General features: G+C 37.6%; 2 protein-coding genes across 2 annotated transcripts in view; one reads left to right on the top strand and one right to left on the bottom strand.

Annotated features, from left to right (window-relative positions):
- The window catches only part of LOC106086567 (uncharacterized), a 73,979-nt gene extending 55,836 nt beyond the window's left edge, over nt 1–18,143 (bottom strand). Inside the window, exon 1 of the mRNA XM_059365098.1 lies at nt 18,007–18,143. Coding sequence (XP_059221081.1) covers nt 18,007–18,040 — 34 coding nt within the window. The 5' untranslated portion in view covers nt 18,041–18,143. The remainder of the gene's footprint in view (nt 1–18,006) is intronic.
- LOC106086565 (protein TsetseEP) lies at nt 1,870–19,570 on the top strand. Its single transcript, XM_013251295.2, has 3 exons — nt 1,870–2,311; nt 18,246–19,151; nt 19,239–19,570. The coding sequence occupies exons 1-3, from the start codon at nt 2,233–2,235 to the stop codon at nt 19,448–19,450; spliced, it is 1,197 nt and encodes a 398-aa protein (XP_013106749.2). The 5' UTR covers nt 1,870–2,232; the 3' UTR covers nt 19,451–19,570.
- The last annotated feature ends 6,015 nt before the right edge of the window (nt 19,571–25,585 follow it).

Here is a 25,585-nt window from a genome sequence, read left to right as displayed (position 1 = left end):
GATTTCGCCGAAATTTGGGACAGTGAGTTGTGTTAGGCCCATCGAAATCCCTCTTCCATTTGGCCCAAATCGGTTCTGATTTGGAAATAGCTGCCATATAGACCGATCTCTCGATTAAAAGTCTTTTCCCCATTAAAGGCGTATTTATAATCCGATTTCGCTGAAATTTGACCAGTGACTTATGTTAGGCTTTTCGACATCCGTGCCTTATGTGATTCAGATCGGTCTATATTTGGATATAGCTACCAAAAAGATCAATATTTTGTTCTGCAAAATTGAACAATGACTTTTACTTATTAGACCACTCAATATCCATACCGAATTTGGTCCAAATCGGACCATGTGTCGATTAAGCTGCTATGGGGACATAAATTATGAATTTTTCACCGGATTCTGACGAAAGGCAGTTTATATATATACCCGAGGTGGTGGGTATCCAAAGTTCGGCCCGGACGAACTTAACTCCTTTTTATTTGTTTCAATAAAGACTAGTCAATGAAAACACTTTTATTGACCAAAACAAGCAAAAATACACTTGTTTCACAAATTTTAACTTCCAAACTGTATAAGTTGCAACTGAATAATCAGATGTAGACACTTTTGGGGCAAAGTCGTTGTAAATTTTGTCACGAATTCAAATTATCCATAAAAATGAAAATCGAACTACAAATATCTTCGTAAGTAGCATGCTAAGAAGCAGGTCAAAATTGCAAAAAAATGAAAAGTCGAATATCCCCGAAACCTCAATCGGTGTTTTTTGTAGAGATTTTGAGCACTATCCAAGAAAAGGAAACATTTTGAAAACCGGAACATAAACGAAGCCCCAACAAATTTTCGATATAGCGAGGTGACCGAATTTCTCCCACTGTGCGTCGCCTTGCAAAAATGCAACTCTGCACACTAATCCCACATAAGCAACGTGCCATACGCAGGTAGTGTTTTTAGTCGTCAAAGGTAAAAACTACAATAGATAACATTTGCTACTTGATTTTTTGACATTTGTTTGCAGAGTTGCAGTTTTCAACGCGAAAATCCTCAACGGGCTCATTCTGTTTTGGCCTTTAGGAAAACAGCACTGATTGTTGTTGTTTGTTTTTAGCTGAGTATTCTGTTCAGCTTTTCAGGCGGAATGCCATCAAAACTCCATATAAAAAAACAACATCGGCGAAACGCTGGAAGAAAATAGGTGAAAAAGTAGTACTGTGTTTATAGTGAGGAAAATTGCAAATTTTATTGGCAACGCTTGACATCATAGTCGGCATCATTTTTGTTTTATTGGTTTAAATGGTTCGTTTTTTCCTTTTGTCATTTTGTTTACTTGGAAAAAATAATAAAACCATAAGTACAGATAAAAAACGTCTTTTGGTATGAATATAAAAACAAAACATGACTGTCAAATTCCGCTAGCGGAACAATTTAAGATTTCCGCGTCTATTCTGAAAGCAGAATAGAATACCAACCCTTTTACGGAATATAGTTCAGCTTTTCCTACATGATAGATGTTGTGCTGGGTTGTGGACGATAAAGGCATGACACACAAAGCAATTCATTCATGTGTACATGGAATTTATTTAACTTTATAATTGGCCAGGTTGAAAAATCAGCGGTCATGTGTACGAGTGTCCTCAGTGGGTGGTGTTTAGGCTCAGTTGTTGATACTATATTTACACTTTCCCACAAAGCCCCACAACTGATTGTGTTGTAATTCCATTGTTCGTTTAGAAGGGAGGTGAGAAATACAGGACATTCTCTAAATATTGATTTGTTGTACGACCGGACTGGCGTTAAGTTGAGACGAGGTCAATAAAAAACATGCATGTACTGGCAACTGTTCAAACTATTTCCCTGGATAGAGTAGCACTTACTTTGGAATGTTCAGTTTATTCGTACGGCTTCAAGTGCATGGACAAATATTTGCTCGCGTTGTTATTGAACTCGATTTCAACCCCAGCCCAGTGGCCAGTTATCAGATCGTGTTTCAGTTCAATCCGTTAATAAAATCCCACAAAGAGTTTGCCAATGATAACAAACCATATGATAGCAGAGTGCAAAATCAATAGGAGATAAATTCGAAGATAAACCAAAAGTTACAGCTGTCGACTCCGTATTCAAGGAAGTGTAACGCGATCTTCAGTTATCATTTGGATTTGTGTTGCAATAGTCGGTGTCCATTGTGTGACAGTTTTAATTGCGGATTACTCGCCAATTGTAGTTTAATAACATAGCAAAAAAATGTTTTTAACCAAATTCATAATTTTATGCTCTCTAACGGCATTACTCAATGCCCAAGAAGCCGAAGTCGAATCAAATGGTAAATATTGGAAAGTACAATATTTATACCATAAGCTAAGTTTGCAATGAGCCATTTTAGTTTAATTTCGTTATTACATCGTTATGCATATTTTGTACTGTCATTTTTGTTTTTCTGGCAGCCAGCTAAGAATTTATTCCTATCTAATTCAAGAATTTAAAAATGTATTAAGGGAGGGATATTTATGAAACGAGTTACCGCGATAGTCCATGAAATAGATTTTTTCAACAAATATTGCTGTAAATCAAAAAAATATTTAATAAGTGAAGTTTTGATTTTGTTGCATTTTCGTGCTTAGAATCGCCCTATTCCCTGAGTAAAGTGTAACCAAATGCAAATATTTAAAAAAATTATGAGAACCCGTATATGTCCCATTCGTCCTCAAATGTAAATAATTGGATAGAAAAGTATTTTCGAAAATAGCTTAGAGATCAAAATAAGTCAGATCGAGTGCGCTGTTTAAACTGCCCGAAATATAAGCACCATACAAATCAAGCATGCACGGCTTGCAGTGGTGGGTGTTGTGCACTCATAGAAAATAATTTGCGGAAAATAACAAACACTGTCTGCTGAATATTAGTAGTTAATTCTGCTGCTATTGTAGTAGTAGTTTTGCTACTACAGCAGTAGTTCTGCAATTTCAGAACAACGAAAATGATTGCTGCTTAATTATGAAGGGGATGTTAGAAGAAAAAATTGGGTTAGGTCAGGTTGAAAAGAGGGTGCAGATATTAATCCGCCCCATGCCACTATGGACATACACCTAAGCCAGTAATCGGCTTGTTGTGCGCTCTAAACAGAATAAAGAAAAAATTAAATACAAATGTATTAGTGGGTGCTTATAATCACCACTAAATGTGTACTTTCCATAATCTTTTTTCTTTAATTTAGAAACAAAAGTTAGAGGAATAACAAAAAATGCAAGCGAGCTTAGCCACATTTCGAAATGTATACCAATGGATGGGTCAGACACCATTTTTACAGTAATATTCCACAAATTAATATAATCTCAAATGCCTAAAGTTAGCAAAACAAATAACAGGCAAACATAAAAAATAGCATAACATATTTTTCTGCAGACTTTCGTACTTAGAACAGCAGATTTTGTTTGCTGATTTTGGTGACCGAACTGTTTGCCGTTCTATGTTTGCTGAAGCAGCAGTAATGTCTGCTTTCCCATTTTCAGCAGACAAAAACTGCTGTTTTAGCAAAAATTTTTTCTGTTTTAAATAACAAATTTGGTTGAGTGTGGGGTATACAATGAGCATCAAAAATTTTACAAACGCATTTAATTTAAAACAGTTTTTATTTCAGTCGTTAAATTTACTAGTTAAAAGATTTAAGAAAATAAATAAGTTTCTTCCGAAATTAAGAATTAAGTTTGAGGTATTTGGCCAGAAAGAAAATCTTGTTAGGCCCTTTTTGTATTAAGCCATCGATATCGAACAAAGAAAACACAACAAATTTGGGGAATTTTTCTCCACTTAACATAATTTTCTTTTAGCTCGATACACCTTTTTTAGCGATCTTCAATAGTGTCGATATCCTGTTTTAAAAAAAAATTGTCTTTGCCATCACATTGTTGGATTTGTGAATGTTGCTATTTCTGTTGTATTGCACGCAACGCGGCACCTACGTTGCCCACAGCTTTCTCATCATCAAGCTTCCCGATGCAATTTTTAGTGCTTTTTAAAATACCTGTGACGTCAACTAGCGCACGAATTTCGAATTGACGCCCAACCAATACCATTTTGGGGATTTTTTAACTATTTCTGGAGTGGATACCTCAAACAAAATATTGCACTTGTTTTAAAACCCCTTTTGACCGTTCTCTAATTCCGGATTTAATGGTTCGATCATCTGGTTTCTCTCTATGAAATCGGCTGACGAGAGCCTAAGGTTAGGTTAGGTTAGGTTGAAAAGAGGGTGCAGATATTAATCCGCCCCATACCACTATAGACATATACCCAAGCCAGTAATCGGCTTGTTGTTGTGTAAAAACTATAAAGTAACCTCTAAAAAAAACTAAGAATTCCGTGCTACTTACAAAATCCGTAATTGTTTTCAATACCACTCCCCTAAGTTGGTTCATGTCAGGTATTGTGTCTCCACCTAAGTGCCGGTATCTGTTAGACGCGAAAGCCGGGCAATGACTAAAGAAATGCTGCAACGTCTCGTCATCTTCTGCATAGCTGGTTCGGATTCTTATCCCTTAGAAGTATTATAACAACGTCTGCGTAGGGATCAAATCCCTCCTCAGTCAGCATTTGTAATAAATCATTTATGGTGGTCACCCAAAGAGTGGCGATAAAATGCCCCCCCTGTGACGTGCCTTGTGCCACTTTCTCCCTTATGTTTGCCATGGTACACACAATTAATCCACCTGTTCCTTAGTATATGGTTTATCCAGTCTCTAAGGACTGGGTCCACCCGGTACTGGTCTAAGGATTGGACCAGTGTGTCGGTCCGCACATTGTTAAAAGCCCCCTCGATGTCAATGCATACCGCCAGTGTGTACGTTTTGGCATCGAGGGATTCTTCTATTTTATGCACAACCTCGTGCAGCGCAGTGTCCACCGACCTTCCCTTGACATAGGTATGCTGTTTGTTTTTGAGCACTTCGCTGTACTATTCTTTATCATGGTGTCCACAATACGTTCGATGGTTTTAAATAGAAAGGCCATAAGGCTTATGGGTCCGTAGGCCTTTGATGACGAATAAGTTGCCTTGCCGGGCTTGGGTATAAACCCCACCCTTGCCTCCTGCCAGGCTTTCGGAGTATATACAAGTTCTAGGTACACTGTGAAATTTTTGGCCAGATGAGGCGACAGATAGTCTGCCTCTTTTTGCAGTAATGCTGGAAATATTCCTTCAGGTCCGGGTGACTTAAATGGTTTGAAGTTCCTCAAGGATTCCTTTACCATAAATTCCGAAACTATAAACCTTCGATCAACGTCATTATTCCAAGATTCCGGTGTCTCCGTGAGTTCCGTCATATCCAGTGGATAATGGGGTTTCATCAAAAGCCTCAACATGTCCTTCGTTGTCTCTGCTCTCACTACCACGTCGTTTTTGAGAGAAACTTTTTTATCTTGGCGGCGTCATTAACGCTATCGCCCTGTTCGCAGAAAAGCTTCCAGGAAGCACGTGATGCCGCTCTGGTAGTCTAATTGTAGTCCTTGAGCCGTGTGTAATGCACATCCTATAAAACTTAATGAGCAGTGTAAACGGGGATTATAATTGGGATTATTAATAGTACAATAAGTAAAATCTTGACAACATTTAATAGTTTAAATTCAAGCATACAATTTACTATAGAAAAAGAGAGTAACAATCGAAAACCATACTTATACATGGAAATAATTAGTAGAGAGCGGATAAAAAGGATAATTTTTTAGCTATTATCTTTTTGGCTATACTGGTTTTAAAAGGTCTCGCACGTTTCGTGTTTTGCTTGACTAACAAACATCTTTAGTTTGGTTTATAATTTAACCATGAGTCGTCTTAAAAACGAACAACGCTTGCAAATTATTGAATTTTGTTACCAAATTGCGTACTCTGTTAAGAAAGTTCATCGCCCGTCTTTTCCATTGAGCGACGAAGCTCAATGAAAGAGACGTATTACCGAAGGCTAATACGGTACATAAATAAGCCGAATTGTCGATTTTGAAGTGAAGATCAGCCAGAAGCATTGCAAAAGCTACCAATGCATCCAGAAAAATTCACAGTTTGGTGCGGTTTGGCAAAATTGGACTAAGCGGATGGATCATTAGAGGCACATTTACGGTCAACATTTCAATTTGGCCTAGATCGGTCCAGATTTGGATATAGCTGCCATATAGACCGATCTCTCGATTTAAGGTCTCGGGCCCATAAAAGCCGCATATATCGTCTGATTTCGCTGAAATTTGTGATAGTGAGTTGTGTTAGGGCCTTCGACATCATTCGCCAATTTGGCCCAGATCGGTGTAGATTTGGATAAAGCTGCCATATAGACCGATCTCTCTATTTAAGGTTTTGGGCCCATAAAAGGCGCATTTATTGTCCGACTTCGCCGAAATTTGGGACAGTGAGTTCCGTTAGGCCACTCCATAAGCAGGTAAGTTTGAAGATTGGCTATATCGGATTATATCTTGATATAGCCCCCATATAGACCGGTCTGCCGATTTGGGGTCTTAGGTCACATTTATTACCCGATTTTGCCAAAATTTGGGACAGTAAGTTGTGTTAGGTCCTTCCTTCCGTAGGTTCAATTTGGCCGAGATCGTTTCAGATTTGGATATAGCAGCCATATAGACCGATCTCTCGATTTAAAGTCTTGGCCCTATAAAAGGCACATTTATAATCCGAATTCGCTGAAACTTGACACAGTGACTTATGTTCGGCTTTTCGACATCCGTGTCGCATATGGTTCAGATCGGTCTATATTGAATATAGCTACCAAAAAGACCAATATTTTGTTCTGCAAAATTGAACAATGACTTGTATTTATTAAACCACTCAATATCCGCGTCGAATTTGGTCCAATTCGGACCATATTTCGATATAGCTGCTATGGGTCTTGGATTATGCAGTTTTCACCGGATCATGAAGAAAGTTGATTTACAAATATACTAGAGGTGGTGGGTATCCAAAGTTCGGCCCGACCGAACTTATTTTATTTTATTTTTTTATTTTAAAATTTTTGATATGCACTTTTTGTGGGCCGATTTTGATCAAAATTTGTATTTATGCATAATTTGGTGTTGGAAAACTTATTTTGAGTACATATCTGAAAAATAATTTTTTTATGCAATATATATGCAAAATTTACGTGGCGAAATAGATAAGTTTAGAATCTTATGCTGATTTCGATTTTGCAAATCAGCAAATTAAATTAATTTGCTGAAATCCAAATTAATTTAAGTTTTGTGTTCGTTTGTCCAATGAATGTAACCCCATCACCGGCGGTAGTGTTCGTTTGTAATGGTGTTGCCTTCAGAGAGTGGAAAAACCGTGCCAAGTTTAGGATGGAGAATGTCGCACTTAAAATCAACGACTACCATTCAAGCAAATTTTGTTTGAACTAAAGAAGAAGACAAAATTGTTTGAATGTTTGGAAAAAAGTTGCAAAATATTAACAGTAATTATATAAAAATTGAAAAAGTGAACGCGTTTTATTAAGCTAACGTATTAGATGCATCGCTAGAAAGTTCTTCATCAGAAGACAAGGATGCGATTTTTACCCTATTATTGGGTAGAAATGTTCCATTGAAAATTTAAAAAGTGTAACATTATGAGAGGTTTGGGGCGACATATGCAAAATGTTGTCCCGTATAAGTGCAACATTAGTGTAAAATTTTTTTCAGAATCGAAATCACCATTAAACAAGTGAACGGTTAGGTTTTTAAGTAATTTTCTGGGTTTAAATGTGCTCTTTAAACCCATTTTCCTCTAATTGTATCTTGAGAACTTACAACGTTCAAATTTATAGCGATCTCCAGATTTAGGGTCTTAGACCTTTAAAAGCCGCATTTATTACCCTTTTTCGCTTAAATAAACCGATCTCCCGATTTAAGGTACAAGGCCAATAAAAGCCGCATGTTGTATCCGGCTTTTATTGGCACAGTGAATTGTACTAGGCTTTTCAATATACGTATCGAGTATGGATCATATCGTACAAAATTTGGATACAGCTGCCATATATACCGGTCTCCCGATTCAAATTCTTGGAGCATTAAAGGGCACATTTTGTGAAAATTATCACAGTGAGTTGCATTGAGATCCATAGCGAACATGGGCCAGATCGATCGATATCTCAATATAGCTTCCATATAGTCCGATATTCCGATTTTAGGTTCTAAGCCCATTAAAGACCCATTTAATGCTTGGTTTCCCAAAAATTTTTAAAGAAAGAGTTATACTAGTTCACTGAACATCTAAACCAAATATGCACCATATCGAACCATTTTTAAATATTTTAGGTTCATGAGACAAAAGAAGTGCATTCTTTTTAATTTAGCTGAAGTCTCAAACAAAGAGTTGTATTAGTCCTCTTAACACCCAGTATTCCGAATTTCACACAAATCGAGTAATAAATCAGCCTTTTATAGACCAAATTCTTTAAATCGTGAGATCGGTCCATATAGCAGCTATAACCAAACATAATTCGATTTTGACCAAATTCGGGAAAAATATCAAGAGATCTTCACTATTTTAAATTTCGTAATAAATACGCCTTTTCAGGATCCCGAAGCTTAAAACGTTCCAGAAGCTCCAAACTTAGTCTGGCTGTATCAATATCATAGATGAAGATGTAATATTACTGTGTTAAAATATCAGCGAAATTGTTTAATAAATGAGCAATTCATGGGCCCAAGACCTTTTATCGGGAGATCGGTCTATATGGCAGCTTTAACCATATATTTCTGGTTCAAAATGGTTCAAAAATTGATTGTCAGATTCGTATTGTAATATCGAACCTTTCATTTGAGTCATACATTGACCTGATCTGTCTGAGTCAGTTTGGGGTGCGCCGTTCTTTCAATAGCTTGATCGGAAATTTATTTAACAGATTCGTGTTTTTGGGTTTCTTTAATGGTGCAAGCAAAAATTCTGTCAAATCAGTTCACCCATACTCGATATCTGCCGTTTTTGATGTCAAAAAATATGCAAAATATGCAGGAAATTGCAAAATATTCAGCTGCATGAAATATGCACTTTTTCGCACATACAAATTTCAGTGCTTTCAAAAATTTTTTACCGATGCTCCAAAAAATATATGCACTTGCATGTTTCCGATGTCTAAAAATAAAGCAGAACCATAATAGCATGTTTAGATTGAAATTTGTATGATCTGGATTTAACTTAATCCAAAAATAAATCCTGTCCGATTACACTGCGTTTTTGGGGATATAAGTGACATATACAAGCGTACATGCGTATACATGCATGTGCATATCACACACATCCATACACAATTCTTGAAAACAGTCAAATTGGACGAGAATTGTGCCCTCTAGAGGTTCAAGAAGTAAAGACCCAAGATCGGTTTATATGGCACGTATATCAGGTTATGTACCGATTTGTGCCATATTAAGCACAGTTTTTGAAAGACATAACAGAACACCTCATGCAAATTTACAGCCAAATCGGATAAGAATTGCGCCCTCTAAAAGCTGAAGAAGTCAAGACCCCAGATCGGTTTATATGGCAGCAATATCAGGTTATGAACCGATTTAAACATACTTGGCACAGTTGTTGGAAGTAATACCAGAACACGGCGTGCAAAATTTCAGTCAAATCGGACGAGAATTGCACCCTCTAGAGGCTCAAGAAGTCAAGACCCAAAATCGGTTTATACGACAGCTATATCAAAACATGGACCGATATGGCCCATTTACAATCTCAACTGAAATACACTAATATGAAGTATTCTTGCAAAATTTCAAGCGGCTAGCTTTACTCCTTCGAAAGTTAGCGTGCTTTCGTCAGACAGACGGACAGACAAGGCTAAATCGACTTAGAATGTCATGACGATCAAGAATATACATATATACTTTATGGAGTCTTAGATGGATATTTCGAGGGGTTACAAACAGAATGACGAAATTACTACACCTCCATCCTATGGTGGAGGGTATAATAAGAGCCAAAGTACTAACCAAAAAAAACAGCACTTGCCGAAAACTGTATTGCGGAACAACATGACCCACGGCCAAAATGAAAATGTGACTGTATGTGTGCGACACCTCTTTCGAGAGAAGTTTTATATCGCATAGTACCTCCCAAATATTACCAGCATTGGGAAGGGAAAACCACCGCTGAAAATTTTTTCTGATGGTCTCGCCAGCATTCAAACCCAGGCGTTCAGGGTCATAAACGGACCTACTAACCAGATGCAGATACAGCATGTGCAAATACGAATGGACCAATTGCATTTATATATATTTACGAAATGCACCCAAAAATGGAGAACATTGTAGAAATTATATGAGGGATTAATTAAGTCAGTAAAATATTTTTTTGCAGAAACAAAAGATTTTCAAATGAATTGGTGTATTGAGTTGATAACCGCTTTAATTGAATTTTTCAGGTTCTCATAAATCCATATTGCAAATCGTTTATTAATAAAACAAATATCTTAATAAAACCGAAATTTGTATTCTTTCTGTGTGTTATTTCACGCCATGCCGCTCTTGAGCGCCAAATGACTAGCTGTCACAGCAATCAAGCGTTCATTCAATTTGAATTGTGCAGCATTTAAATACAAACCTTAAAGAGAAAGGATTAACAAATTTATAAGAATAAGACTCATAAAAAGATTTTTTTTAACTTACACTGTCATTGCAGATAACAGCAGACATTCGATATATTGTCTGCTGTTATCTAAGACCGTTTTCCTACTTTTAAACAAAAATCTACGCAAAACATTGCCAAAAATGTATATTAATATTGGGTAGCCCAAAAAGTAATTGCGGATTATTCATTCATATAGTCGGTGTTGACAAATTTTTTCACAGCTTGTGACTCTGTAATTGCATTCTTTCTTCTGTCAGTTATCAGCTCTTACTTTTAGCTTGCTTTAGAAAAAACGTGTAAAAAAGTATATTTGATTAAAGTTCATTCTAAGTTTTATTAAAAATGCATTTCTTTAAAAAAATCCGCAGTTACTTTTTGGGCAACCCAATATATAGTTCAACAGTTTGGCATGGCTTTCAATCAAAATTCAACAGCATTGGCTGATATCACCAAATAGAATAAACAACAACCATTCCCATATTTTACTCACAGATAGTAAAGATAATTTACAGGTGTTGACAGGTATCAACTTTCCCGGGAAATCTACGTTCATAAGAAATAATGATTGACTGGGTTCAAATTTCTTCATGTTGATTAGATATATTTTATACCATTACTTACAATCTTGTGAGTCATTTGTCTATATTAAAAAACCACTAAGTTTTAGTGAAAAATGATTATTAATCTTTCTAGTTGAGCTTTATTGTAATGGAAAGGGAAAGCCTAGCTCTTTGGAGAGACAACTCATCACGTTCTTTCGATGTGGAGGCTACAGTGAATGCATTTTTGCAACAACTTGCATATGAGTATTACCTATCAATGGCTTTTACTTTAATGGACAGTATAATACTGGAGAAGTAGCATGGATATTTATAGCACGGTGTGATTCGATTTATCTCAATGGCAATAAGTATGGCTAAGTAGAAAATCTCAAATGTACGTTATGTAACCCGGAGGAGAAAGAAACTATTCAGCACTTTCTGGGAATCTGTCCTATACTGACAGATAACAGATTGCGCTTCTTTGGAAAACGTTTATTGTGCGAGGTCGAAATTATTAATATTCTGAAAGGAAGAGAAGTATTGGGCTGAAAAATCTTATTGGTGATATTAAAACGGCTCTTCAATATCGACAATTATAAAAGAGTTTAGTTAAACAAAATCTTGTAATAATCGCATTGTTCTCTTTAATATGTATTTCGAAAAAGCATATGCATTATTAATACCTGCTGATGACATACTGCTATAGCCGTACATTTTTTTTCGAAACTTCAAATTTGGTTTAATTTGTAAATGCATACGAAACTTCAAATTTGGTTTAATTTGTATAATGAAATAAAGACACTTTACTACTAATGTTGTTGTCTTTGTTGTGTGTTGTTGTTTGACTTTCGTCTGGCGAAGAATAGATTCCGTCGGATTTCGCAATAATTTGAATGCGAATAAAGTCCGCACAGATATCATAAATACGCTTGATACGACAAAATTTTTTTGTCTGAAAATATTTCCTATTGAATTCAATTGCATCTGCTCCATATGACTACCTTTTGTCTTGAGCTTTGCTCTCAGTCGGTCAAAAAACGAGTTGCAAGTTGCACTAATGGGTATCTATGGGTACTTTGGCTCATTCTCATACAATAACATTCCGCAGCGCATTCATACTGCACTTAATCTTATTTGTTATTCAAAATAACAAAAATATCTGCTAAAACTGCAGATTTTGTCTGCTGAAAATGGGAAAGCAACAAACATAGGGCTGCTGTATTAGTAAACAATTCTGTCAGCTTAATCAGCCAACAAAATCTGCTGTTTTTAGTACAAAAATCTGCTAAAAAAATGTAAGCTATTTTTATACTCACCACAATAGGATGGGGAAATACTAATCTAGTCATTCCGCTAGAACACCTCGAATTATTGATCTAATTATATATATTCTTGGTCAACTCGACATTCTGTCCGTCCGTCTGCCGAATTCACGATAGCGGTCGAACGCGTAAAGCTAGTCGCTTGAAATTTTGCTTATTATTGATGTAGATCGTAAGGGCCATACCGGTTCAGATTTGGATATAGCTCTTATATAAACCGATCTCGCGATTTGACTTATTGAGTCCTTACAAGCAGCAATGTTTGTCCGGTTTGGCTGGAATTTTGCATGCGGTGTTCTATTCCTCGAATATTCTTGTTTCGTTCCTAGAAGCTTTAATTTTTGCTGGTTTGTAGAACAAAATTATGCCCCTCAACTATAGTTGGTTTGTAAAAATTTATAGCAGAATCCATGGTGGTGGGTTCCCAAGATTCGGCCCAGCCAATCTAGGCAGCTTTTATATGGTTATGCTTGCCTGTTAACTTATACACTTATACATTTTTTATACCAACCACCGAAGGATGGGGGCATATTAATTTTGTCATTCCGTTTGCAACACATCGAAATATCCATTTCCGACCCTAAAAGTATATATATTCTTGATCAGCGTAAAAATCTAAGACGATCTAGTCATGTCCGTCCGTCTGTCTGTCGAAATCACGCTACAGTCTTTAAAAATAGAAATATTGAGCCGGAACTTTGCACAGATTCTTTGTTTTTTTTTTTTGTTCATAAGCAGGTTAAGTTCGAAGTTAAGTTCGAAGATGGTCTGTATCGGACTATATCTTGATATAGCTCCCATATAGACCATTGGCCGATTTAGGGTCTTAGGCCCATAAAAGCCACAATTATTATCCGATTTTTCTGAAATTCGGACAGGGAGTTGTGTTTAGCCACTCTACAACCTTCTTTAATTTGGCTCAGATCGGTCCAGATTTGTATATAGCTGCCATATAGACCGATGTCTCGATTTAAGGTTTTGGGCCCATAAAAGGCGCATTTATTGTCCGATGTCGACGAAATTTGGGACAGTGGCTTGTGTAAGGCCCTTCAACATTCTTCTACAATTTAGCACAGATCGGTTCAGATTTGGATATAACTGCCATATAGACCGATCTCTCGATTTAAGGTTTTGGGCCCTTTAAAAGCGCATTTATTGTCCGGTGCCGCCGAAATTTGGGATAGTGTGTTAAGTTAAGCCCTTCCACATACTTCTGCAATATGGCACAGACCGGTCCAGATTTGGATATAGCTGCCTTAAGGACCGATCTCTCAATTTAAGGTTTTGGGCCCATAAAAGGCGCAAGTATTGTCCGATGTCGCCGAATTTTGGGACAGTGAGTTGTATTAGGCCCTTCGACATCCTTCTTCAATTTGGCCCAGATCGGTTCAGATTTGAATATAGCTGCCATATAGAACGATCTCTCGATTTATGGTTTTGGGCCCATAAAAGGCGCATTTATTGTCCGAAGCCTCCGAAATTTGGGACAGTGAGTTAAGTTAAACTCCTCGACGTACTTCGGCAATTTGGTCTAGATCGATCAAGATTTGCATATAGCTGCCATATAGACCGATCTCTCGTTTTAAGGTTTTGAGCCCATAAAAGGCGCATTTATTGTCCGATGTCGGACAGTGAGTTGTGTTATACCCTTCTTCTTCAATTTGGCTCAGATCGGTCCAGATTTGGATATAGCTGCCATATAAACTGATCTCTAAATGTGAGTCTTTAGGGCCATAAAAGGCGTATTTATTGCCCCATATTTGGGACAGTGAGTTGTGTCAGTGAGTTCTGCAACTTGGCTCAATTCGGTCCAGATTTGGACATTGCTGCCATATAGACCAGTATCTCAATTTAACGTCTTGGCCCCATAAACATAATTTGACACATTGACTTATGTTAGGCTTTTCGACATCCGTGTCGTTTATGGTTCAGATCGGTTTAGTTTTAGATATAGCTACTAAATAGACCAATATTTTGTTATACACAATTGAACAATGACTTGTACTTTTTAGTATTTGGTCCGAATCAGAACATATTTCGATATAGCTGCTATGGGGCATAAGGTATGCATTCTTCACCGGATTTGGACGAAAAATGGTTTACATATATACACGAGGTGGTGGGTATCCAAAGTTCGGCCTGGCCGAACTTAACGCACTTTTACTTGTTTGTTATTGCTCTAATAATTTGTACATGACTGGCATGGCCTTTTGTTTCTAAATTTAAAGAAAAAAGTTTATGGAAATTATACATTCAGTGGTGATTATAAACATCCAATGAGACACACATTTACATTTATATTTTATTTTTCCTTCTAACATCCCCGTTATTGTTAAACAGCAATTATTATCAGCAAACTACAGACTTTTCAGCAGTAAGTCTGCTGTTCTGAAATTGCAGAACTACTAATGTAAAAGGATCAAAATTAACTACTAACAGTCGGCAGACAGTGTTTGCTATTTTCAGCAGATTTTTTTTATGAGTGACATGTTTTTAGTCCTTTTCTTGCACTTTAACAGCTGGTTCTATTTTCGTTTTTCGCAGAATTTTTTCGTGATTACTTATTTTAGATAAAAGATTTTGAAGCAAAAAACTTGCTCTTTGAAACAATTTTAATAAAAGTATTATGTTATCAAATTAGCATGTCCGCCTATGACGCTGAACGCCTAGGTTCTAATCTTGGAGAGACCATCAGTAAAAATGTTTAGTTTTCCCCTCCTAATGCTGGTAACATTTGCCATATGGTGCAATCCGCCATCTCGTCATCAAGATGCCATTTCAAAAATAACATTGTTCTCAAACAACCAAAGATACTTGAGAATGAGAAACACAAACCCAAAGAAATTTGCGCTCGTGTGTGTACGTGTTCAGATAAAATGAAAGAAAACGAACAACCAACAAAGACAACGTGCAAAAAATGGGGTTGCTTGCAATGAATCTAAACACATAATTGACATCTTAATACCGTCAAACTGGCTGGCTGTTTTCAGCTGTTCGCGTGAGACCACCTTGTACTATGCCATGTAAAACTTCTTTCCAAAGAGGTGCAAACTACGGCACGCCGTTCGGACTCGGCTATAAAAAGGAGGCCTCTTATCATTCAGCTTAAAAACTTGAATCAGACTGTACACATTGATATGTGAGAAGTTTGCCCCTCTTCCTTAGTGGAATTAGCATTAGGTTATCATAGAGGTTTTTGAAGTGTTTCAAAAACGTAATCACGAAAAACATGTGTATTCAACTGTGAAAAATGAAGATAGTACCAGCCGTAAAATAAGGCCAATAACTTGCGAATGTCCGAACTTGCGAACATCCGCTAAATCAGATAGGTTCTCAAAGAAATGAGAACCTACAGTGGAACTCCTTCTAACGGTTAGTGCTGGACACACACACAACCTTCAGTCTGTCAGCATGTTTTCCGATTAGACAGTGACCTGTCATTACGGACACAATGACTGGTCATTGTGTTTTAGCAAAGCGGTAGGCCTCTTTAAGTCCAGATTAGGTTACATAGTTTTAAAATGCTCACAGCCCCCTCTTTGTGACCATCTATCATTCGTTGTCCTTCAGACCTGGTCCTAAAAACTTAGATTACATGTCGCTAGAGGCATACCCACAAATTCCAGTGTCCCTGGAGTGTGTAAGTTTGTTCCTAGTCTCGCAAGTTCGTCTGCTTTAGAATTTCCTGGGATATCTCTGTGGCCCTGTCTCCTTGGGTGGAGAGAATGTTCCATTTACAGAAAGCGCAAAATACCTGGGTGTTTTGCTGGACAGGAAACTGAACTTCAAATCCAACATTTTGGAAAGGGCAAGAGAGCCATTGGCAAAAGTTGAGGATTTAGACCGCGAGTCATGCATTGGGTATATATTGCAGTTGTCAGACTTATTATGTTATATGGTGTAGTGGTCTGGTAGACGGCGCTTTAAAAATCTATCTACTGCTCAATACTTAACCGGATCCTAATCGCATCTTAACCGCATCACAGCCGCACTGAGGACGACACCATCTGATGCACCGAATTTAATGCCACATGTTATGGCTCTGGACATTGTGGCTACCCAAATTGCAGCGACCACTGCCGTGAGGTAAGGGAGCTTTCTCATTGGTCATGTGGCGGCTACGGACACTGTGTTATCCTTGATACAATATCGGATGTTCCAGGCAGTGTGGATTACACACTACTTGAGCCGCTTTTTGATAACAATTACTGTACCACTATTCCTAATAGAACCGACTGGAACTACGATATCCATGGTAATAGAAGTTACATAGACTTCTATACGGATGGTTCCAAACTAAACGAGATCAGGTGGGCTTTGGGTATACTCTAAAGATCTAGAACTGGTCATATTGAAGAGGTTACCCGACCACTGCAGTGTGTATCAAGCAGAGATCCTTGCAATTAAGGAAGTGGTGGAATGGCTAAGACATAATGTCATTACGACGATTGGCAAAAATATATTCTCAGACCGTCAGGCAGCCATTAAATCCATGGAGAACGAATTTCTGAACACAAAAATCGCCCTCGACTGTCGCAGATCTCTCAACGAGATTGCTGAACAGTTCAAAATTCACCTGTTCTGGGTGCCGGGCCACAGAGGCCCCTTATAATTAAACTTAAACTTGAATCGGGCAGCACTCATTGATATGTGAGAAGTTTGCCCCTGTTCCTTAATGGAATGTTCATGGCCAAAATATGCAAAATGCAATACAACGAAGAACTTAGCTAAACTTAAGAAATAAAGGGTGGTTGCTAATCTGACAATTACGGCGGCAGGAACATAGATTAAGGGAATGATTGATATGATATTGTGGCATATTATTCCTTATAGTGTACTTTACATCTTAGATATACTTACCAGAGATGGCCTGTCAGAAACAGTGACGTATATGACATACATTTCCGACGTATATTACATACGTCGAAAACGTCGTAAACCTAGCCAAAAAACTAGGTTTCTGACAGAAAAAAAATTCGAACGAAAATATGTCGATTTTTTGATATGATTAACTAAAAATTTTGGCATAAGTATAACACTCCATGTACCATTTCACTTGACACTTCCTCATGTCATGCATTTTTAACATATGTCGTTTACAACAGCTTTCAAAAAGCAAATTAAAACGGGAGAAGCAAATAATTTTGCAAAAGGATACAAAATAATTGCAATTTTTAAATATAATTGATGAAAACTAATAATTTATTGATTTTTTGCTTCACAAAAAAATCCTTAAACGTTACTTTATAAATTGACTTGAAATTTGCGTATATTTCCAATTTATTGTGTGAAAAATGTAAATGCAAAAATTAAAAAAAAACTTAATATTTCTTTTATTGCGAAATTTTTTTACATATAAACTCTTCTATATACAACAAATAAGTGACAATAATATTTGTTAAAAATCAAACTTTTACACTGAGTTATTAAGGTTTATGACGTTTGCGACTTTTTCTACGTTTTATACAAGTATACGACGTTTTCGACTTTTACAACTTTTTGACAGTCGGAAACCTAAAAAATCGTATTACGGACCATCTCTGATACTTACCATTGATCTTAAACTTGAATCGGACAGCACTCATTGATTTGTGAGCAGTTTACCACCAGTCACTTATTGGAACATTTTTGAGCAAATTTGCAATTTTTGTAAATTTTACATGTATAGTTATAAAATAACATTGTCTATCAAAGATTTGTATTACATTTCTTACCCCTTGAAGTATGGCAGTATAAATTTATTTAGCCGTCATTATTAATAAATAATTGTTTGCTGTTATTTCTTTAAAGCTTCAGGATCCGATAACCAAACAATACAGACCACATCTTTACCTATTGTTCTGCAATTAACGACTCAAGATAGTTCACCTAATGATGCGATTCACACAACATCAATTGAAAAGCGACCACCAACGGAATCAGATGAAAATAAACATGAAGCTGATATGCAGTTGAATAATGAAATTGAGCCGAACGTTGAGGTATTTGAAAATAAACCAGGACCCTTAAATGCGCATCAGGAAGAAGAGGATGGTGACGAAGCAAATCTGGTACCTGAAATGCCAGCAGAAGAAGAAGCTGCAACAGAGGGCGAAGATGCTGTTGAGGAAGTTCCACCTGCGGAGCCGAAAGAAGAAGCTGCTTCCGAACTAGAAACTGCGGTGCCCGAGGAAGAAAACGCACCTGAGCCAGCATCAGCGGTGGAGACAGAACCAGCCGATCCAGAGGCTGTTGCCGAAACGGAGCCAGAGCCAGCTGTTGCAGCAGAGCCAGAATCAATACCAGAGCCCGAGCCTGTAGCAGAAGCTGAATCAGAAGAGAAACCACAATCTGAAGTAGAACCTGAACCACAAACGGAAACTGAAACTGAACCCGCTGCGGAAGCGGATGCTGCTACGCCCGATGAAACTCCAGCCGAAGCTGATACTGTTGGTGATCCAGCAGGGGAGCCTACGCAAGAACATGCACATCCAGTAGACGAAATGCAAAATGATGCTCCTGATATGGCTGCACCGGAATCAGCAACGCCAGCATCCGTGGGAACAAATTCAAGTAACAAATTTCCTAAGACATGCTTCAGTTGTAACAGTCAAGATGAGGTCTTCTGCAATTCGAATCCAACAAATAAGATGAATTGCAAAACCGGTAATCCCGACAACAATGAGGGTCATTCAGGATGCTATACCATATTCAAGGGTGAGTAAGTGTAGTTTTAGTTTTGATGATCTTTTTTATGACCTAGGATTTCGCCAATTTTGAAAATTGATACTTTTCTCTTTGCAGTTGATTCCAACATGACAATGCGCGGTTGTGTGGACGAATTAGCTGAACAGGGCTTACGAGAATGCCTAACGGATGACAAATTTTGCACTCTGTGCTACACCAACGACTGTAATAATAAAATGCCACCAAATGCAGCAGTTAGCCTACAAATGAATGTGTATTGCCTAATTTTACTTAACAGCGTTGCATATAGCCTTGCCAAGTACTTATAAGAATTTTTTGCAAGCTCACTTCTAATTTTATTCTTGTTACTTCGGTGATATGGTATTATAAGTCAAAGCGTGGCCAGTGTTAAATTTCAAGTAAATCGAAATTATTTAACTAAACAGAAAGTCATAATCGTAGCGACATTGGTGGTAACATAATCGGGGTGTTAATCCAATCGTGGGTCGTTGTAATTTTATCATTATTCAAAGAGGTCTTTTCATGTATTAGGAATAAAAATTACTAAAACTTCAACAAAAATTGAAAAAAATTTTAAATTTAAGAAATTTCAAATAAAATCTGCAATTTTTTTTACAAAACCACAAAAAACTGAAACATCATGTAAACGCAATATTATCATTGAAAATAAAAAATATTACACTTTTATAAAATAAAGTTAATAAAGCTATTAAGAAATATTTTTTCACTATTATTAAAACGAATTTTGGAAGTATCTAAAAAGCATGCATATCAAATTTGCTCCAGCAGTTTGCTTGATCTTAACAACATCCCTACTACAGAAACATCTTGAATATTAAAACAATTAAAAAGGCATTAAGTTCGGCCGGGCCGAACTTTGGATACCCACCACCTCGGGTATATATGTATCGTCACAATCCGGTGAAAATTGGATAACTTCTGCACCTAAATTCGGCGCGGACATTGAGTGGTCTAATGAATATAAGTCACTATTGATATTGTTGTATAGTTGAGTTGGATTGGTTGGGAAGCGTAAATCACTCACTGTTTCAACTTTCAGCGAAATCGGATGAAATATAAAGCTTTTATTCGCTTCAGAGCCTTTATCGGGAGATCGGTTTGTATGGCAACTTTATCTAAATATAGTCTGATCTCAACCATATTTGGATCCCATGTTGGAAGGCGTAAAACTACTCACTTCTTTAAATTTCAGCGAAATCGGTTAGATCCTTTATCGGCAGATCAGTCTATATGGCAGCTATATCTAAATATTGTCCGATTTGATCCATATTTAGGTCAGATGTCGGAAGGCTTAAAATAACCCACTTTTTCAAATTTCACCGATATTGGGAAATAAATAGAGCTCTTATGGGCTTCAGACCCTTTATCGGCAGATCGATCTTTATGACAGCTATATCTAAATATAGTCCGATCTGAACCATATTTGGGTCCTATGTTGGGAGGCATAAAGCTACTCACAGTTTCAAATTTCAGCGAAATCAGTTAAAAAATATAGCTCTTATGTGCTTCGGACCCCTAATCGTGAGATCGGTTTAAATGGTAGCTATATATAAATATAGTCCGATTGAACCATATTTAGGTCAGATATCGGTAGGCTTCAAATAACACACAGTTTCAAATTTATGGGCTTCATACCCTTTTTCGGCAGATCGGTATATATGGCAGCTATATATAAATATTGTCCGATCTGAACCTTATTTGAGTCAGATGTCGGGAAGCCTTTTACCCTTTATCGGCAGATCGGTCTATATAACAGCTATATCCAAATATGGTCCGATTTGGCCCGTTGAGGAACTTAACCAGCGTGCATAAAAAAAGAGGTATCTGTGCCAAATGACAGCTCAATATCTCAATTTTTATGGTTACAACAGACGGACGGACAGACACACGGAAATCGTTTAATCGTCTTAGAATTTTACGACGATCCGAAATATATACTTTGTAGGGTCGGCAATTGATATTTCGATGTGTTGCAAACGGAATGACTAAATGAATATACCCCCTATCCTACGGTGGTGGGTATAAAAATGAGAACCAGAAGAATTTGAAAACATATAACAGAATTAGTACTCAACATTTTAAAAAAACCGCAACGTCATACCTCTGCAACATTCCCTGTGTTTAAACAGTGAGTAATTTTTGGCCTCCTAATACAGGACCCAAATATGGTTTAGATCGGACTATATTTAGATATAGCTGTCATATAGACCGATCTCCCTATTAAGGGTCTGAAGCCCATAAAAACTTTATTTATTGCCCAATTTCACTGAAATTTCAAACAGTGAGTTATCTTAAGCCTCTTGATATCTGACCTAAATATGATAGTAGAAATATAGTAGACTGCCACTAAAACCTAACCTTACCATTGCAAGTGCATTTATCTTCTCGAAATTTTCTCACAACTATTTTCGTTATGGCTCCTAAAAATGGTACGGATTGTGGTCGAAATTTTATATATAACAAGTAAAAGCGTGCTAAGTTCGGCCGGGCCAAATCTTATATACCCTCCACCATGGATCGCATTTGTCGAGTTCTTTTCTCGGCATCTCTTCTTAGGCAAAAAAGGATATAAGAAAAGAGTTGCTCTGCTATTAAAACGATATCAAGATATGGTCCGGTTCGGACCACAATTAAATTATATGTTGGAGACCTGTGTAAATTTTCAGCCAATTCGTATAAGAATTGCGCCCATTGGGGCTCACGAAGTAAAATAGAGAGAACGATTTATATGGGATCTGTATCGGGCTATAGACCGATTCAGACCATAATAAACACGTTTGTTGATGGTCATGAGAGGATCCGTCGTACAAAATTTCAGGCATATCGGTAATAATAATTGCGACTTCTAGGGGTCAAGAAGTCAAGATCCCAGATCGGTTTATATGGCAGCTATATCAGGTTATGAACCGATTTGAACCTTATTTGACACAGGTTTTGAAAGTAAAAATAAAATACGTCATGCAAAATTTCAGCCAAATCGGATAGGAATTGCGCCCTCTAGAAGCTCAAGAAGTCAAATCCCCAGATCTGTTTATATGACAGCTATATCAGGTTATGGACCGATTTCAACCATACTTGGCACAGTTGTTGGATATCATAACGAAATACTTGGTGCCAAAAATTCATTCCAATCGGATAAGAATTGCGCACTCTAGAGGCTCAAGAAGTCAAGACCCAAGATCGGTTTATATGGCAGCTATATCAGGTTATGGACCGATTTAAACCATACCTGGCACAGTTGTTGGGTATCATAACAAAACACGTCGTGCGAAATTCCATTTCAATCGGATAAGAATTGCGCCCTCTAGAGGCTCAAGAAGTCAAGACCCAAGATCGGTTTATATGGCAGCTATATCAGGTTATGAACCGATATGAACCATACTTGGCACAGTTGTTGGATATCATAACAAAACACGTCGTGCAAAATTTCATTCCAATCGGATAAGAATTGCGCACTCTAGAGGCTCAAGAAGTCAAGACCCAAGATCGGTTTATATGGCAGCTATATCAGGTTATGGACCGATTTGAACCATACTTGGCACAGTTGTTGGATATCATAAAAAAAACACGCCGTACATAATTTCATTCGAATCGGATAAGAATTGCGCACTCTAGAGGCTCAAGAAGTCAAACCCAAGATCGGTTTATATGGCAGCTATATCAAAACATGGACCGATATGGCCCATTTACAATACCAACCGACCTATACTAATAAGAAGTATTTGTGCAAAATTTCAAGGGGCTAGCTTTACTCCTTCGGAAGTTAGCGTGCTTTCGACAGACAGACGGACGGACGGACGGACAGACGGACGGACATGGCTAGATCGACATAAAATGTCACGACGATCAAGAATATATATACTTTATGGGGTCTCAGACGAATATTTCGAGTAGTTACAAACAGAATGACGAAATTAGTATACCCCCCATCTTATGGTGGAGGGTATAAAAACCAATTTGTGTTTGTTTGTATGTGTGTTCCTTATAGACTCAGAAACGGCTGAACCGATTTTCTTGATATTTTCACACCCCTAAATCGGTCAAATGAAGGTTATTGCGAGTATAATACGAATCTGATATCCAAATGTGGGTCCACGTTTCTGGGGGTCCACCTCTTTCCCAAAACACCCCCCAAACTGGACTTATTTACTGACCATGGGAATATGAGGCTTAAATAAATGGTATTTGAATGTAGAATACGAATCTGATATCCAAACACGTGATCAAGTGTTTGGGGGGCCGCCTCTCTCCAAAAACAACCCCCAAAGGGGACAAATTTACGACCATAGCAATATGGGGCTCAAATGAAAGGTCTTCGGAGGTAAAGCACGAATTTGATATCAATATTCCACCGCCACAACACCACCCAAATAGTAAGTAATTTCTGACTATTGCTGTATGAGGCTCAAATAAAAGAGCTTTTAAAGTGGAACATGAATCCGATATACATTTTCAAGGCCAACTCACTGAGTGGCCGCCCATTCCCCAAAACACCCCCAAGCCGTTCATGTTTGCCGACTTGGAAATATGGGGGTCAAATTAAAGGTATGTGGGAGTAGACCACGTATCTAATATCAACATTAGGGGCCTACGGTCTAGCGGACGTCCCACCACCATAACAACCCCAAGACAATTTGGGTCTTAAAGAGAGTGGAACTAAATATTCACAGATTTTAGGGCCAATACCCAAACCGGACATATTTGCTGACTTTTGCAAAAAATGAGATTAGAAAACGAATTTGATATCCAATTTTGAAACCAATGGCAATATGGGGTATACATTAATGATAAATAGATATATGAGAATAGAGCACGTTGCTGATATATTTTCAGGGCTAAGTGTTTGGGGGACCACTCCAATCCCCAAAATACCCCTAATTCGGTCATATTTACCGACCATATCATTGTGGAGCTTAAATGAAAGGAATTGGGGGTAGAGCAAGAATTAATACCCATTTTCGAGACCATTTTCTGGGGGTCTATCTCTTTCCCAAAATACCCCACAAACAGCAATTTTTTACTGACCATCTCAATGTGGGGCTCAATTAAAGGTATTTGGGAGTAGAATGCGAATTTGATATTCATATGTAGGACCATGTATTCAGGGCATCACACCTTTCCCAAAACACCCCCAAAGGAAAAAATTTTACGACCACGCCAATATGTGGCTCGAATGAAAGGTATTTGAGATTAGAAAACGAATTTGATAACCTATTTTGGGGCCATGTGTTTGGGGGACGCCTCATCCTATAAACTCCTCTTAAGCTAATGGCAATATGGGGTTTAAAAAAATGTTATTTGAGAGAAGAGTACGATGCTGATATTTTTCAGGGCCAAGTATCTGGGGGACCACCTCTACCCCGAAAACACCACTTAATCGACATCATGAGAATATCGGACTGAAATGAAGTATTTTAAGAATGGAGTACACCCTACATCCAAACTAAAATTCGTAGACCAATAAAGATCTTTTAGGATACAGATAAAGGTAATTATATTGTTAAACTTAGTCAAGTTTGCGTGGTATTTCACTAAAAGATCTTTAATTGTCGAAAACAAATATTCCAAGGAAACTTTTGTTCCATATAAAGTAAAAGAAGGCACAGCGGAGCTGGTCCGAGTCAGCTAGTACATTATAAAATATTGTATTCTATTATACGAATTATATAATGCTTCATTCGACTATATAAAAAGAATTGATATGGACCGTTTTCGTCATGACTATTTTTTAACGTATTTGTGTTCCTAATACAACAAGACTTCTATCGTAACAATTCAGTAATACACTCATAAAAAAAAGTTAGCTGAAAATAGGAAACACCGTCTGCTGAATAATAGTAGTTAATTTTGCTGCTATTATAGCAGGCTGACTGTTAGGTTAAGTTGCAAAAGGGTGCAGACATACACCGATGCCAGTAATCGGCTTGTTGTACGCTCTAAATACAAAAAAAGTAACCTCGAAATAGAAAATCTAAGTTAGGAATTTCGTGCTACTTGCAAAATGCTTAATTGTTTTCCATGCCACTCCCCCAATTGGTTCATGTCTGGTATAGTGTCCCCACCTAATTGCCGGTATCTGACAAAGGAAATGAGTCATCTTCCCCGCATGCCCTACACGTGCTATCACTTGCTGCACCGATTTTACATAAGGGAGCTCGTAGTCCAATGTGTCCCGTAATGCTACCAATAGCTATACTGACCTCCTTCTTGCTTCCTTTCAGTAATAGCCTCGTCTTCTCACGACCTGGATCCTCACCTAGGATTTTCGCCGTCCTACCGACCGTTTTCGCTGTTCCACAATGTTGCATGCACATTCGTCGGCCACTCCCTTAACTCGGACTGCGTCAACCCGAAAGGCTTCGGGTTAACTAAGTTTATTGACGGCAGTCCTCTGGCCTTCATCGTCCAAATCGTCTGCCCGG

The sequence above is a fragment of the Stomoxys calcitrans genome, chromosome 3 (genome assembly GCF_963082655.1).
Source record: "Stomoxys calcitrans chromosome 3, idStoCalc2.1, whole genome shotgun sequence".
In the NCBI taxonomy this organism is placed as follows: domain Eukaryota; kingdom Metazoa; phylum Arthropoda; class Insecta; order Diptera; family Muscidae; genus Stomoxys; species Stomoxys calcitrans.
The sequence above is the reverse complement of the archived record's forward strand: the minus strand, read 5'-3'. Positions and strand labels throughout refer to the sequence as shown.

Coding starts and splice junctions, on each gene's coding strand:
- LOC106086565 (XM_013251295.2), top strand. CDS start 2,233: ATGTTTTTAACCAAATTCATAATTTTATGCTCTCTAACGGCATTACTC. Junction 2,312..18,245: donor AGCCGAAGTCGAATCAAATG/GTAAATATTGGA, acceptor ATTTCTTTAAAG/CTTCAGGATCCGATAACCAA. Junction 19,152..19,238: donor ATGCTATACCATATTCAAGG/GTGAGTAAGTGT, acceptor TTCTCTTTGCAG/TTGATTCCAACATGACAATG.